Source organism: Saccostrea cucullata, unplaced genomic scaffold, assembly GCF_032062105.1.
Source record: "Saccostrea cucullata isolate Sc308-1 unplaced genomic scaffold, CSIRO_AGI_Scuc_v1 ctg109, whole genome shotgun sequence".
Classification (NCBI taxonomy): Eukaryota; Metazoa; Mollusca; class Bivalvia; order Ostreida; family Ostreidae; genus Saccostrea; species Saccostrea cuccullata.
In genome coordinates, this window is record NW_026931028.1 from 344656 (window position 1) to 361934 (window position 17279).

The 17279-nt window shown below is 31.6% G+C and overlaps 1 protein-coding gene across 1 annotated transcript; it reads right to left on the reverse strand.

Annotated features, from left to right (window-relative positions):
- Positions 1-429: 429 nt before the first annotated feature.
- Positions 430-11759, reverse strand: LOC134231080 (uncharacterized). The gene is made up of 6 exons (XM_062712981.1): positions 11671-11759; positions 5298-6619; positions 4653-4718; positions 4337-4450; positions 1390-1508; positions 430-1295 (listed from the first exon to the last, which is right to left on the reverse strand). The coding sequence occupies exons 1-6, from the start codon at positions 11757-11759 to the stop codon at positions 1095-1097; spliced, it is 1911 nt and encodes a 636-aa protein (XP_062568965.1). The 3' UTR covers positions 430-1094.
- Between the last annotated feature and the right edge of the window lie 5520 nt (positions 11760-17279).

Consider the following 17279-nt stretch of genomic DNA (forward strand, 5'->3'; position numbering starts at 1 on the left):
TTAACCGTTTGCTTTAGTGTCTTGTTTACACACCAATCTGTTGTAATGTCTTTTGAAGACCAACGTTTTTCGTTTAAATTGTTAGGTCTTTATTTTCAAACTTAGATTTCTACATATTTCTTCATTAACTAGAACGGTACAAGGGACCAAGTGGTCGTGACCGGTGACAGGGGATGCTTTCCCCACTATAGCACCTGATCCAACATCTGGTGTTTTCAGAGGTCTGCGTTTGCTCTGTTCTTTATTTATATTGTTTATTTGATCTTATGTGTATGATATTACTGTTTGTTATATTTAACATTTTATACCAGAAGCGTAATTTTTTCTGTTGTCTTCCAATTTTTTTTTATTTGTAAAAATATAATTTACTATGCGTGAATTTTAATATATCTGTGTTTTCCTCTCTGTATTGAAGAAATTAAACACAAGTTATATTCTTAAAGCTCCTTTATTGACAAAATCTCAAAATTCTATTGGTTAGAATAATGCATTTTTCAAAACATAGAAACTTAAGATTTTTCTGCAAAACTCTTGCACACTCAGTTTATTACAACCAGCAAAATAGTATTTGATTGTGTTCATGTATGTCGCTATCAAAGACCTGGATCTATTGATTTCAGTACCACTTTTAAATCTCATCCCTTAGGCCTGTCGTTCAAAAGTAGTTTTCCACAAAAAATAGATAAATTTGAAATATCTAAACCACCATGTATCGTCTTTATGTACTTACATTACACTGTTATATAAACAAACATAAAGTTAAGTTCTGTGACATTATACATGGTTTACGAGGTATATACATGTATGTTTAATTTCCACTATTTGTAACTAGGATATTCTTCCTTTAGAATCCAGCTTGTACAGTAAGTATAAATATTGCTTAACTCCTAAATTATATTAATAAATAAAAAACAATGTCCATAAAAAGTGAGAAAAAATTTAAAACAAAAGATGCTTTCACTGACACAAATGTTATAATAAAACTTTCTGAAAATCACTCCAAAATGCGAACGACTATCTTATTTGCAAAAGAGTTACTGTATTTTTAATTGTAATTAGTCTATAAAACCAATGATTTTTTTGGAAAATAAAATTTATAGTCCTTTAATGAAATCTTTCACACAACCAGAGTCACATTTGTTCAAGTAACCATAATTATAGGTATGTTCTGATTTTAAAAACCATAGAAATTTAGCGCCATTTTCAATACATTCTGTGTCCTTTCCACACATTTCTATGACGTCACCACGGAAACCAGCGTCACATGTTGATTGACTGAAGGATAAAGTTTGTCCCTAAAAATGAAAATAAATGAGATAATAATTAATAACAAGAAGTTTATTGGATTAAGTTTCTTTTTTCTTCAACATTTTCTAAAACTATACTTACGCATGTGTAACAGATTTCGTGTCTATTGCACAGATTGTTTGCATCTTCGTCTATTTTCAGACCAGCCATTTTGGCAACAGAACACTGGGAAGTCAGATAATTAACACCAGGACAATTATCTGTAAATATTACAACCAGCATTTAAATACCATATTTGGAAATGAATAATTTTTTATTAGATATATGTATGATATTAAGTATTAACAGCTTTTAATATTTAAAATCGTCTGCAGGAGAAGAAGGAAGTACTTGCTGTTAGCTTCACTTTGACATTTAAGGTATATCAATGATTTTTTAAACAATTAACACCGGCTATTTTCAACTATAGGTTATATAATATATTCATATATCAGAAAGTTCCTCTTTTATAATATCATCCCATTCGTCATAACCAGTCTTAACGTTTCCTACACGATTTCAGAGATAAGCATTGCGATAAAGTGAATGCAACAGTCATAATTTGAAAGATTACTAGTACTTTTGGTGTATAAATAATGATATTTCTATATTTTTGTACAATGAAAAGTTAACGTTCTTCTGAATTTTATTAATGTTGACAGAACATATCCCATGTTTACAATACAAATACAAATACAAAATACAAATACAAATTTTTAAGATAACAAACATTGATTGAATTTAAAAGAAAAACTACTAGCAATACAAATCAATTAACATGGTATAGGAACGGAACTGCATAATTCCAAAGGAATCAAATGCCTAGTAATTATCCCCTGTCTACCGGTCATGTCCGTCGTCAGCCATGTATTGATCAGATTAATGGAATACAGTATTCTTAGTAAAATTTACTATAAAATGAATGGCCTTGGAATTGGAATTGGAATAAAATATATGTCAAAATTCCATCAAATGATCGATTTTATTTCCAAAAGGTCAATAAAACGACCCTATAATATAAGAAAAGCAACACATAATATATCTGAATTCTGTTCATTACTTAAAAATATGTGGGTTGTTAAATCTTCAAAAACTTTTTGAAAGTATAAAATCACAAAAAAATCCTTAATATCGAAAATTACGACTTTTCTACCGTCTGCGATTTTTTTCTTGCTACATTCTTCGTGGCAAATCAAAATCTAAATATTTTTTATCGTTTATAACAGCTTCTACAATAAAAAAAATGAAAATGGGAATTTTAACATTTTGTGATTGTGGAACAAAATATTACTTGTTTAAAATCACTCTGACGCTACACACAAGTACTCAAGTTCTGGTGTTAGGTGACCTAAAAAGCACTGAAGTTCATTGACAGCATTTATATAGTCTTCAGAGAATACGTTTTCCAACAAACTGCTGCAACTCCATTGGCACTAATTGTGCTATGGTACTAGTCGACCTTTTTATATTTTTCTCTTATTAAAAGCAAAATTTATTTTTAAACTTCTACAAAAGAGATAAGGAAAACACTTGTTGTGACCTTAGATTAACACCATCGGGACTCTGTCAAAAATGCTTCATTTTAAAATGTTACCTGACAATATATATAGACTAAAAGGACCAGCTTACCTTTATACTATATTTAAAAAGAAAGATTGCTTTAGATTTCCCGACTTTCCAAATTAATGTTGAAAGATTAAGCTGTTACCTGCATAAGGGGTTTATGTCTCACAACTTATTTTATATTCAAGAGCATGCTCTGAGGAAAACCATTTTCTAAACCGAGACAAGCTACTGCAGATAAGTTGATGATACAAAGATTTCAACAATATAGTTTGTAAAGCATTTTGTAAATTCTATGGTCGTGACATGTTCATCGACCTTGTTATGAAATAAAAGCTATAACTGGGTCGCATTTTTGCTGAGATTTTTTCATAGTTTTGTAGCAATGATAAAGTCTTTGTTTTAAAGCTTAAAATTTGACTAAGGGGTGTTCTGTCTACCTGTTAAATACTTATGGCTCAAGGCGGTTGGGACCGGTCAAAAGAAGATTTGACTCCTAGGCACCTGACCTAATCCAGCTCTGGGGTTTCCGAGGGTCTAATTTTTGTGCTTTGTTCACATATTTGTGTTGTTTGTAGAACTTCTTGAGATCAAGCACAATATATCTGATTTACTTTTTCATACTATTTTCTGCGTTGCAAATTTCAGTAGTATATTGCCATTGCTTTTCTTTTTACAAAAATTAAAATCGTGTTTTTCTTTTTTGCATAGAATCCAATTAAAAAAAAATCTATGGTATTGTTTGGTCAGACCATTTAGATAATCTCCTAAATTACGTATTGAGAGGTGTTATTGCTTGTTTTGGTTTTTTATGTTCATAGGTTATTTTATTTTTACAATGGGGAATTAATGTATTAGTATTACGATGAAATCAATGCCCAAAAGCCTTAACTGTACTTGAAAATATTGATTATTTGGGGTCACTGTACAATTATGACGAATATGAAAACAGACAGACGTTCCTATTAAGTTTATTGTTTCGTTAATAGGATTGCAAATGGACTCGTTTGTCGTTAAGTTAAGAGAATGGCTGTTCGATTCACTTAAACATGTTAACTGTCCTACAGATAATATTAATTTTTAAATTAGTAATTCATGTTGCTCATTGTTGTTAAATGAAATCACTCTATTTTTTGATATATATATTTGACTCAGCGCGAGAGATAAGACTTACTCTTTATAGGGTATTACAGAATATTTCGAAGTTTGATGTAGTGCCTCTTCCTTTCCTATTCATATATTGTGCTTGATAGTGAACACATACTTCATAAGAATCTTTTTTTAATTTTAGTTTTCGAGTATTTTACAATATACTAAACGTAAAGCCTTCAATATACCGGTATGACATAATATTACAAAATGTCTCATCATGGAAAATAATCAACTGTAACTAAATAGAAATTCACAGAAAATTCCGATCTTCATGAAATGTCTGTTAAGAGCTTTTCGTTTTTTCATGGGATTGGTCTACATGTGGACTACTTACTTTCATTAGATGGTACATCAAAGGGACCCTGATTAAGATATCCTTCCGCCAGTTCTCGTCTTTCTTCTGGGCTCAGGTTGGACACAAGTTCTTCAATGGCTTTTTCATTTTCATCTGCAAAATATAGCCGTGGTTCAGGTGATTTTTTAATTCAAATTGATGTGCAGTGGATCATCCTTTATAAACATACCTTTGTTTTTTCTTATAAAAAATATTGTCATTCAAGTTGTAAAAATTGATAGTAAGATAAGATCTATGCTTGTGAATGAGTCCCAATTTTAGGTTTGAAAGTGCTTTTTGTGCAAAATTTACTCACTCTTTTTGAGTTGTTGTTTGTAAATGAGAGCTTTTGCTGCAAACTCTCTCAATGTTTTGTCTGCGTCTGAAATCAGGACGAACCTGCCTATGTAATTTATCTTTAACTTATTTTTCATCTCAATAATAAGTTGGAGGGGGGCATTTTAAATCAGTAAGTGAAACATTAAACAGGTTGGGACCACTCGCCCTAATGGCACATGTATATAATATAGCCTGTATGGAATATAATTTCTCAGATGGAATATAAAATGAAAATTTTTATTTCGGAAATAAATATTTTTAAAAGGAAAAGTTTTTTGGGCAAGTTTTACTATAAACCTATAGTTAAGTAACTTCTGAGGGACCATTCAATCAACGGGAATACAGAAAAACTTGTCAACCAAAAGTTATTCCTTTATAAGTATCTTGATGCGGATATTGAAAACCAAAAACAATTTTTCATTTTTTGCACTGAAAATTTATATTCCATCTGGGATGTTATATCCCAAACGGGCTGTTATATTTCATTTGCACGGGTGGTCCCAACTTGTTAACTATCTCTTACCCCTCTCTTTCTCAGTCCCACCCTCTCTGAATTATATCATATTAAAGGATAAAAAATAGGTATTAGCTATAAGAATGAGGAAACAACTTCAATCCTTACCATCTTCATCTCCTCCAACATTTTCATCCACCGGATTCTCGTACCACTGATCGTTATTTGCATCATCGTTTGCCACCATTCCTGCCAAATTTCCTTGTCTTTTATCAACAAAGGGAATATTTTCTGCTACAATCTCTTCTTCCCCTTCCATGTCTGGTTCCTCCATTTCTTCATCCTGAGGTGTTCTAACCGCTTGTAACTGCTCTTCTACTCTTATCGCGTTTTGAATGTCTAGATACTCCTTCTTCAAGTTCCCCTCCGTGCCCTGTAACTGACCAAGTGTTGCCTGTTTAAGGGCAGATGCCAGGAGATCATTTTCCTTATCTTCTAAAGCTTCTGCAACTTTAAGACGTGTCACTTCGTCTCGCAGTGCTGCAACAGTTCTTGTTAAATCGAGAACAGTTTGGGATAATTCAATCTCAGAATCGTAATCACGTTTTTCCACTCGTTTCTTCTTTTTCTCCTTCACATTGGCCATGTTTTCATAGTGTGTGAGTTCTTGAAACCGTTCGCCCTCTGTCGGTACACTCCTTTCGGCTTTGCTGTCTTTTGCTGGTACTGGCGAGGGCTTTTCAGAAGAAACTACAGCTTTCGACTGATCGTCTTTATCTTTACTCTCATCTCCAAAAACATTTTTCAGTTCTTCTGTGCTGACCGGGGTTCGCTCTTTTTCTGCTGATTTTTCATCACTGTTGTCTTTTTCTGAACTCTTTTCAAACATTTCTTTCAAATCTGACTGCGATACTTTCTGCTTATAACTTTTTGGTGAGTGTCCTAAACCAGTTTCGCGTGTTTTGTACTCAGAAGTGGGACGGTTCGTGTATATCTGTCGCTTGTGAGTTCTTTCTGGGACTTTCTTATTGAAATCTCCAAATATCTCCGCCAGCTCAGCTCGCGAGGGGACGGTTCGAGATCCTTTGAAATTTCTTTCATCTACTTCATCGGTAACAAATGGTCTAACATCCTTCAGTGTGCTCTTATATGCATCTTGAAGCATCTCTCTGTCTAAAACATTCTCTGAAATAGGCTGTTCGGGGTAGTACTTCTCTAAATTAAGGCCATAGTTGTCATTTAACACGTTTAAATAAGACTCTGGAATTCTGTCTTGATTATCTAGTAAATAGTTGCGTAGATAGCCTATGTCGGATGTCTGTCTTTTATGGCGACGTAGGACAGCTAAGGCGGCCGTAAGATCATCGGAACTCCTCGGTGAGCGTCTTTTGATGGAGAGAGATTCCGTTTGAGGCGATGTAAACATAAGTAAGATGGCGGCGAAACATATTGTCTCCATGGCACTTAATATTCTTACCTCAGTTGGAATGCTGAAAGTAAATAAAAAATTGATAATTTTTTTATCAAGTTTGTCTAATTGTATTAAAATTTTTAGAGCAACATTGTAAGGTATAAAATTTAAAACAGTAATTTTTATACTTTTAAGGATGTATATGGAATGTATGCTGAAATTGCGGGAACTTGTCATTTGAAGAAAATTATATTATATTAATACTCTTTGTAAAAGCGTGGGTTTAAAAACATGTCTCCCAAATTGGTTAATACCCGCATATATGCTTATTTATATGCTTATTTGTTAATATGGTGGCAAAACGTGAATGTAGTTGCACTAATATATATTGCTATGACCACTAGAAGATAAATAAAACTGTAAATACGTTTATTGACTAAAATGCCAGATGGTAGAGGTTATAATATACCGTTGACTTTTAAAACTCATGATGTAAGTAGACACGTGTTATTCCAATGTATGAAGACACGTGTTATTTCAATGTAAGAAGACACGTGTTATTTTAATGTAAGAAAGACCGAAACTATAGTTTAAAATAAAGCTTTTATTTTAAAAGGGGGATTCTAAATCATTAAAAAAAATCACTAGAGCGAATGAAAAAGGGAAAAATGCTAAAATAAAAAAATATTTATATCATGACAGATACTGCATGTATTTTAGTCAGGGCTGTTAAAACATTAAGGGTTATTTTTTCCACTATGAATTTATGCTTTATAGAATAGTTTTGTTTGTTTGTTTGTTTTTTCAATGTCCCTTTCGAACATGCATTTTTCACTCTTATTGAGACCCTTCCATTTGCCAGTGGATGGATGCGAATTTTAGACCTATATAGTCGGTACTCAGGGCCATTGAGCAGAGAGGGATCTTTTTGTGTCATCATCTAATGCGTCACGGAACTTTGGGTTATACGGTCTCATCCGAAAGGATGACTTTTTAACCTTACAGTTTGTTTTTTCAAACAGCCACATTTTCCGCCTCATAAATTTTGCATGAACTTTCAACAATTTAATTCAAGATTTAAAACACAACATTAAACAATTATCATCCTTAATAGAAAAAGATGTTGCTTAATGGTTTTATAATTCATGGATATTAATGGCTGCATTAAATGTCTGTTTTTAAATTTTGTATATAAATATATTTCAATATTTTTTTTTGGATTAAAGGATCCATTTTGTTTAAATTTCAATCAAATCTTTGTGGTAAGAAATAAGAATTTGAAGTTTTGACTAGTTAACATTGTGTGTTTAAGTGCAACATGAATATGCCACATTTTTTTGGATCTAGAAAATCACGATCTTCTAATTAAAATCACATTTTGTTTGCGTTTTTATCTTTAAGGTACCCATGATAAGCTGAATCAGAAAAGAGAAATAAGTTGAAAGAACACTAACTTTCTGACATCACAAGATGAATACATCCAAATGACACGCCACCAACTATATCAAAGACTTGTAGTTACAGGGAAATATAAATAGGAGCTTTTTTGCATATGCCCTTAAGAAATCTCCTAATCTTTATTGCTGTAATTACAAAATAAACACTCGCATCAGATTCTGCAATCAATAATGTAGCACTTTCACCGCTCTTTATTATGTCAATTTGATCCAGTAATTGTCGGATAATTAAAACAAAACACCGGAAACAAGAAATTGACGTTAATCTCATAATTTTTCTTATCTTGTATGAATAGACTGATTAAATGTCAAATGTTCAATACAGGTATTAAGAAAATCAAATCGGCATCGTGAAAGATCACTTTATTGTAGTAAAGAGAATAGTAATGTTGTACTTTTTAAAGGTTGTAGTTGATAACTTGGAAAATTCCCGGAATGATGTTTAGCAAAGACGGACAACTATTGCTTAAAGTGCATAGCGACACCGTATTTAAGATTATGGGTTTTCCAGAAACATTGTTCCGGAAGAAACTTGTCCCCTCAAACAATTATGCTTAAGATCGAAGCTAATTAAGTGTTAATAAATCAGTATACATTTATTTTTACTTTCTGCAACAAAATGAAGTAGAAAAAATATGAAATCATACACATTTATTTTAGAAATATGTGTATATGTTAAATAATAATTGTGGAAAAGAATTCTATTCTAAGACAGGCGTTTGAACCCACAATCGTGAGCTACCTAATGTCAATTTGTAAGATATTTATTGCAGTTTAGGATATTATTCTACTAATAAAACTTTTTTTGACCATATTTTATGGACAATAATTTTTGTCAATGGGATAGGATACAATTTAGTTATAATTATTGAGCTACCTAATGTCAATTTGTAAGATATTTATTGCAGTTTAGGATATTATTCTACTAATAAAACTTTTTTTGACCATATTTTATGGACAATAATTTTTGTCAATGGGATAGGATACAATTTAGTTCTGATCATTTAAGTGGTCCTCTTGAACGATTCACATAAAATTTTAAAACTCATATACATGTATCATAACCATTGTGTTAATCATCTTACTTACAAATAAACCAACAACAAAAACAATGGGAGGAAAATCGAATAAAACGTTATTAAATGGTAAAAATATAATTATTATTGCTGAAATATTCAGGAGTAGAAAGTTGACTGCCGATCCTTTATTATACAATGTAGTATTTACTCTATGAATACTCTATACAACATAATTATTACCTCTCCCTGTCCGTTCTATCGATATTGCAAAAGAACCACATCAACCTATATTACTTAGTACCTTATTAAAACACCTGTTGTTACTATGGATACCATGGTCACGTGATTTCTTACGAGTATACGAGTATTCCTGTAATTATATCTACATGCATGCAGTAAACTGTGTAATATTTCTATCATTTTTATAACATGAAGGAGTCTTACAAAAGAAGAATTATAATTATCATTAGAAAGACAATTACCTCCTTACGCGATTTCTTTTCTATATAAGAAGTAGGTGTACACAGTGTCTCAAATATATCCTGCTTAACGACTTTTAATAACAATTTTATATACATGTAATATTTAATTAGGTTCTTATAGAAATATGCTGAGGATGCTAATGCGCCTTATTACAGATTACTTTCCATGGCATAGATACCAATCTGCTGATTATTCACTGAATTATCTGGATATAAATTCGAGATTATCAAAATTATATCATTTGTTATTTTTCCCCTTCAATCTTCTTTACCTAAAAATAAAATACTTTATCAATATATATTAATACATTAGAATGATTAGAAGTAAAGAAGTAAAATTAAGTTATTTAATGTACTCAATATACCTCATTTATGATAAATGGGTTTTTTCATAAAAAGTTTTAAATGTTAAGATAATGGGCAGGGATCATCTTTAAAAATCCTTTTAAATGCTAAAATATAGTAAAGACCAACATGAACCCCTGAAAACAGAGGTAGGATTAAGAGCCATGGAAGGGTAAGCATCCAACACTGACCAGTCACATCCGGAGGCAATTCATTGTGAAAAATAATGGCCTTACAATTTGCCTTACAATTTTTAGGGAAAAAAATTGTAAGACTATATTCCATTTAACAAAAGATTATATTTGCAAACAATATTATTGTATCATAGAATTTGAAAATACAGACTTTAAAAGAGATTGTTGTTACATCTTATTTATCTACCGTCTCTTTCCAATTAGTTTTAGATAACATTTGTACCCAGAACACGGTTTCGCCAGAAGACAGAAATTCTATATGTATGTGATACTGCATATTGCTACAAAAAAAAAAGAGAGATCGTTGGCGATAGAAAAATTGCAGTCATCACGTGTACTTTAGTTTGACATTTATCTCTCTCTTTAATATAACATCCCAATATGAAAGGTGTGACATACTCTGTGGTATCATGTATTTTGAGTACTGTGGGATAAGGAATGAAACTGAATATTGTTAATTGATAAAACTTTCTAGACACATCTAAATTATGAATTGAAGGACACAGCAAGAATATTGTTCTTTTCATGTAGAAGTTTTAGAATAAATTTTGGTTCATATAAATAGAAAAACAAACAGGTCTCTTAATAACAAGTCAATTTTACTATTAGGAATTCCAACAGATCATTGGAATGCCTGCTCGAAATCTACACATATATAGATACCGTCAATGTGAAATTCTGTTCACTTTTAATTTTTGAACGAAATAATTGTAAGTGACCAATGACAAGGAATGCAAAATTAGGAATTCCATTTTTATTGAAAAAGATTTTACTAAAATTTCAAAAAGAAAAGAGTTAAAAGGTATTGCGTTTTGATGCTTTTGATTTTAGCTAACTTTTTAAAGATTTGAATGTTATTGGAATTCCTACGAGTGGTTTGTGTTTTTTAATATTAACATCCTTATCACTGTCATCGAATATTCTTAATTCTGAACAAAGCAATGCATGGGATACTTAAGTTAAAATCATATTTAACAAGAAGGTGAAGATACATATATACAAAATGTTTATTCTTGTGTTTATATATAACATAACAGTGGGGACAGATCACATTCACACTAAATAAATTCAAATTCTGTTGAATAAACGTGAAGAACCCTTTAAATCATTTCATATTTTTCATGAAAATGGATAGAAACGAAGACATAAGAAAGCTTCAGACCCCCTTTTGCCCTATAAATATCAATGTAAATGTATCACAAATTACATCACAAAATAAGTTTTATTTCAAATTAATATTACTGATTAAAGTAAAGACAATTATCAATACATTTTAGTGGTAAAACAAAATACAAACTACTGGCGACTATTTGGTTGTATTACAGACTTTAAACGTCAAAACATGTTAAAATTGCAGAACGGACCGGGTTCGATTCTAATTCAAACGCGTTTATAATTAAACATTCAAAAGGCTGAGGAAAATCAAAAGGACTTATAGATCTGTTCTCTAAAATTGCACTTCTGTTGTTGAAATTCAAAAGAATTTGTTTGCAAATAGCATTGTATTGATCGACTGAGGTAAGAGCCTGAATTGCCCGACCATTTGCATTTATATTGGCAAAAATTATTCAAGAGAAATCATCTATCTTATAACACCAAATGCACCGAAGGATGTGCTCCAATTTATCATTACGGAGAAATAGCTCCATGTTTTGCCTGTTTCCTGGTTATGTCCACAATATGACATATAAATTCCACGGAGCTTTCCAATGTTTTTCTCATTTCTGTTATTTATTTTCGACATTTTGTGAAGAAATACTTGGCGTGGAAGACAACGACTAGCGTTGTTTCTTCAACCGAGCTTTTTTCGTGATCTGCCAAAGATAAATGAGTATGGCTCACACTAATGTGTTTCTTTGAGCAAATGAAAATGTCATTCAGAAGGATTGAAAAGATATGGGGAGTTTTAACAGTCGGAAAACACAAAATATTAGCAATGATATTGTATGCAGTTAAGAAATACATATAGTATATGAAATATGATTTTGAACATAAATCATGGTCAAAAGACAAATTAAACAATACAAATAATTAGCAGTACTAGTACAAACAAACACCTCTAAAAACTCACGATGAGGATGTATGTTGTAAATGAAAAGAATAATTCAAAAATAGAATGTATTTCAAAATTTCTGGTGATGTTTCACAACTTTTGCACTGAAAGTACGAATTATTCATTCTTGTAGAACGTACGTGCGCATTCAATGTTGATTTCTCTTATTAGTTCCTTTATATCTTTAAACATTTATAAATTCTTAGTTTAAAACTAATTATTGTCACTTTTCCCCTGTCAGAAATAAATTGACTTTAAAAGTAAAATTCCTTATCAAAACCCGAGAAAATTCAGTTAAACAAAAGTACATAGTTTCTTATTTTGAAAAATTGGATTTTTATTTAAATATTTGCAACTTTTTTATAAATTTATCAGGAATCTATTCTACTTTTAGAGTTGGAAATTTGAAATTTGAAAAAGCATCTTTAAAATAAATCAATTGTTCATATACTAATTGCTTAGAATTTGTCAACAAAACATTTGTAGAAAATGACAAGTCTCGAAGCCTTTATACAACAGAATGTGTTACGAGTCTAAGGAGGAAATTCAATTTGTGATTTTTTTTTTCATTGAAACGCAATTTAATTGTTTGAAAAAAGAGAATTTTTTTACCAGACATAAAACTATGTCAAGGTAAAGGCTGTGCCCTTCAACAGAGGTCATTTGACGCCGTGACAAAAATACCCTCAATGATAAAACAAATCAAATAAACAATACCACAGACTTATTCCATTTTACTTGGTATGGTTTCCGTGATGAGATTAGACCGAGTGAAAGATTATATAAACTGATAAAATACATCAACACCATTAACCAATGCATCAAATGACAATGTTAATCCGATAAAGTTATTAATATTTCAACTCGTTGTTGTCTACAGGTTATTTTAAATATCATACAGTTATTACTTTTCCACAAATTAACAAGAAATATTCCTACTTTTTTTTATCTGTCTCAATAAAGTGCGATCTAGAAACCAAGATTTATTGCGGTTTCCGTTTATCTGTCTGTAGTTTAGAATACCAATTTAAAACCAGCATTATTGGAATTCATCATTATGTTCCCAATCTCGAAACTACGCACATTATCTCAAAATTGGAAAAAAAAATCATTTTCTTTGATAAACGATACCTTTCAAGGATGTGGTTTAATTTTTCACCAAGGATATTAGGTTTTGCGAGATCAAAGTTTATGACAAAATAATCAGAAATTGAATTTCAACTGATGCGAATGTGAGTTTTTGTTCGACTGAAATCTGCATATATATACCCTAGAGTATTTGTGGTTTCGGAGTTCTAACAGAACACAATATAACTTAGGTTAGAGTGAAGGTATTTTTAACCATTAATTTGCTTCATAGCAATGATTATAGTTTGGTATAACAATGTTTTACATTTTTAAAGAGAAGACAATGCCCTTGTTAGCAAATACAATCTATCGTTAAAATGTTGACTGATTTTTCATGCAGATTGTAAAGCCAACATTTTCATCCCGTACTGTTCACTTTTTTCCACCACAAGGAGCTTACAGTAAGTGTGAAGCGTGAACAGGGATTGCTTTATACTTCTCATGTTACCTGATTCCACCTCTGATATCTTAGAACTGTTTCAATACAATTTGAGCTTGATTACCGTTCGATATATCTATAGTCATTCAAAGTTATCAGAGCAAGAAAATCCCATTATTTAGAGTACAGATATCCATACAGGTAAACTTCGTTATCTCGACATCGACGGGACAGTCAGAAAATGTCGAGATATCCGAGGTGTCGAGATATCAGAGTTGAGACTCGATGTCCTTAATTTTACTGCATAGCAAAACCATAGACTTAAACTGAACAGACGTATAACTACAGGTACCTACATGTCTTCAATTAGACTGTAGCTCGTTTGTTTCAGCTATCCCTCTATATTTATTAGAAAATCTAAGAAGTTACATGTATTCACAAATGTCATTTATGAAATGCTTTCTTTTTATCGAAATATTCTCATTTTACTAAAAACCGTTTTCCATCCAGCATTCAGTCCGCGTGCCACTAGCTCTGTCAGAACAGGAAACGAAATGCGCTCTATAAACTCCAAACCGGAACGGTACAAAGTCGACTTCCGACATACGGAAAAAAATTAATGCGTATATTTTTTTAAAATTATTTCACTTCACTTCTTTTTTATTTCATAATCATTCATAATTAATATTCATTTCATTTTCAAACCAAAATTAAATTGGAATTGCGCATTTAACAAACTTCATGATGTTACATATGCATCCATATTACGACTGATGCAATAGTCGTGCGTGTCGTAGATTTGATTGATTCCTGTAAAATTCATTTTTACCCCAATTTATAAGTTAAATTGAATTCATTGTGTATATTGTTCCTTGTTATTTAGTTTTTTATAAAATGTTTAATTCGATATAAATAACGGCTCTATATTTACGCAGAATCGAAGATTTATCAATGATATTACCCAAGCTATACATTAAACAATTAACGTATTAGAGACGCCGAGGGGGCTTGGGTTTCCTCTACGAACGGGCAGTATGTAGTCAAAACATAGGTGTGAAAGGTGTGAATTTCTGACGACGTCGAGATACACGGAGTCGTCCGTGCGTGACGAGCGACCAGCTGACAAACAATTTGGTTAAGTAGAGTAGAAAATTGCCCCGATGTCGACATATACCAGGTAAATTTTGCTCTTGGGACTGTGAAATACGTCGAGATAAGCGGGGTAGTCGACATTACCGAGGTCGACATATCAGAGTTTTTGCAAATCATTTATATAGTAAATAATGCCTGGACCGCGGACGGACGTCGACATATCCCAGGTTGTCGACATATCCGATGTCGAGATACCGAAGTTTACCTGTATTTTCAATTAAACAACGAATCTTTAGCGAAAACTAAAGATAATTAAGCAAAAGTTCTTTTAAGTGGGGATATTGTAACATGTGTAAGGGGTTGGAAAAGAAAATTAAGACATTTCCAATAAATAGCAAAGATATGTAAAATTCACACAATCTGCATGGATGTACAAAAATATTTTTTCTGTCTGTATTTATTATACGATATATGTCTCTACAACGAAATATATGGAAACAACAAACAATATATTCAAGTCCAAAAATCCATTTAAAAATTGAAAATAGGAGCAGAGCAAACACGGACCTCCAAAACATCAAAACATTTGCGATAAAATGTTGGAATTAATGAATGAAAAAGGAATGGAGTTCGAAAAATAAACAAAATAGAACAGAAATGAATAAAATAAATCTAGCAATGAAGTGAGTCAAAAAATGTTTTGATGACAACTTAGAAACGAGGGAAGGCGTCATCAAAAACGTTCAATTTCCAATCTAAAGTGAAAGATTTTATCGGCAATGAATAAGATAATAAGATTGGTGGGTCGATGTAATTAACTTACATAGTATTATTACCATCGATTCTTCTTGAACGCCTTCGACAAAGAGCTAATGATTTTGAACCCGACTAACCCCAAAACGACTACTCGATAAAGGAATGACGTGAAAATCATGCAAATACACAAAGAACCATTTTTATTTTTTTTTTTTGAAAAATGAAGTATTTGCTTAAAAGCTTATATTGTATTTTAAGCACGACTTAAAAACAAGTGTTTTAAAGAGCGCTGCGAAGAGAGCCATATCGGGAACGAGGTGCTCAAAATATTTAAATGAATAATGACGTAAATATGAAGTTATATATATTTTTTATTGATGCCCCTTCAAATAGAAAAAAGATTTATTTTAGGGAGTAATTGCAAAATAGCATACCTGAATTATTTCTTCCGGCGCAAATATCTAACATGACTTGAGAGGATTATGAATTGCCTTATTTTGCACACCGTAAATATCAGTTTTGAGCAACATTCGGTCTTATTATCAATTTTGGCACAGATTATTGGCTTTAACAGTAGTATTGTTAAGGAAACAAGAGGAAAACTTAATGTCTTTAAATCGCCTTATGTGGGATGAAATATGAACTGCGAAAATAAACTATATTTATGGTGTTTTAGGTACAAAATAATGTTTCCTCTTCAAAAAACTCACAGAACAAGGCATTATAGAGACCATGATGACAAAATAACCAATTTTTTTTCCAGAGCAATCCTATAAACTTTAACTGAGACAGAAGAGCAGTACCATGCAATGCAGTATGTCATGATGGTGTTTAAGAAATTTTTCCTTAATTAAAAGGTATATAGTATAATATCATTTATATAACAGATACATCTCCAATCAAGAGAAATAAAATTGGAATATCAAAATTGAATAAATATGATTCAGAGGTAGCTTATCAAGCGCTTCAGAATACCATTAGACATGAAAAATTAATCCAACGATAATTAAAGGAATTTATTGCAAAACTAGGCACAATGACATTTAATTTACAGCATGTAAATAAGATACTTTACCATTCAACAGTGTTAAGCTCAAAATTTATTTTAAGAAGTTTAAGTGTCCTAATAACGATACAGTCTTAAACTACAAATGTAAAAGTAAAAAAAAAACTACATATGTTAATATTTACACATGTACATATCCTGTAATTATTTACGTTTATGAAGTAAGCATATGGCCTTTAGGTCTTCTCTCCATAATATGTATTACAAAGTGAGAACACCGAAAAAGCTTCACGTGAAAGTTTTATGTTTTATGAAAATAACGTACAATTATCAAGCTTTTAGGTCCATTAGAACAAAGAGTAGAGCAACAAGGACCTCTAAAAACATCAGAGGTGGGATCAGGTGCCATGGAGAAGAAAGGATCATCTGTGGATCGGTCTCACCGACCGTCTACTCCTTGTATAATATCAAAAATAATTGTGCATCATTTATCATCTCATCACAATGGAGTTGGAGGGGATATATTAATACAATCATAGGTTATGTCACGTGCAGATCGAAAATGTAATTTGCATCAGGATAGATGTCGAATGCTGATTTAGAGATATATATCCTCTTTGCGAGGGGAAATTCTGCGTTGCGGTGCCATTGTTTATTAATTTATATATTTATCTAATTATTATATCGGATAAAAATCACCTTTCTTATAGGCTTTGTCTTGACTTTATTTTATTACCGTCTTCCTTGGAAGACGGTATTGTATAGTTGAAGTTTTTTTACAGTCTTCGGACTATGCACTTCCTCTCTTTTGTGATTGGTAGAAATTGC

Coding starts and splice junctions, on each gene's coding strand:
- LOC134231080 (XM_062712981.1), bottom strand. CDS start 11,759: ATGAGAAAAACATTGGAAAGCTCCGTGGAATTTATATGTCATATTGTG. Junction 4,451..4,652: donor CAAACAACAACTCAAAAAGA/GTGAGTAAATTT, acceptor TATATTTTGCAG/ATGAAAATGAAAAAGCCATT. Junction 1,296..1,389: donor ACGAAATCTGTTACACATGC/GTAAGTATAGTT, acceptor TTTCATTTTTAG/GGACAAACTTTATCCTTCAG.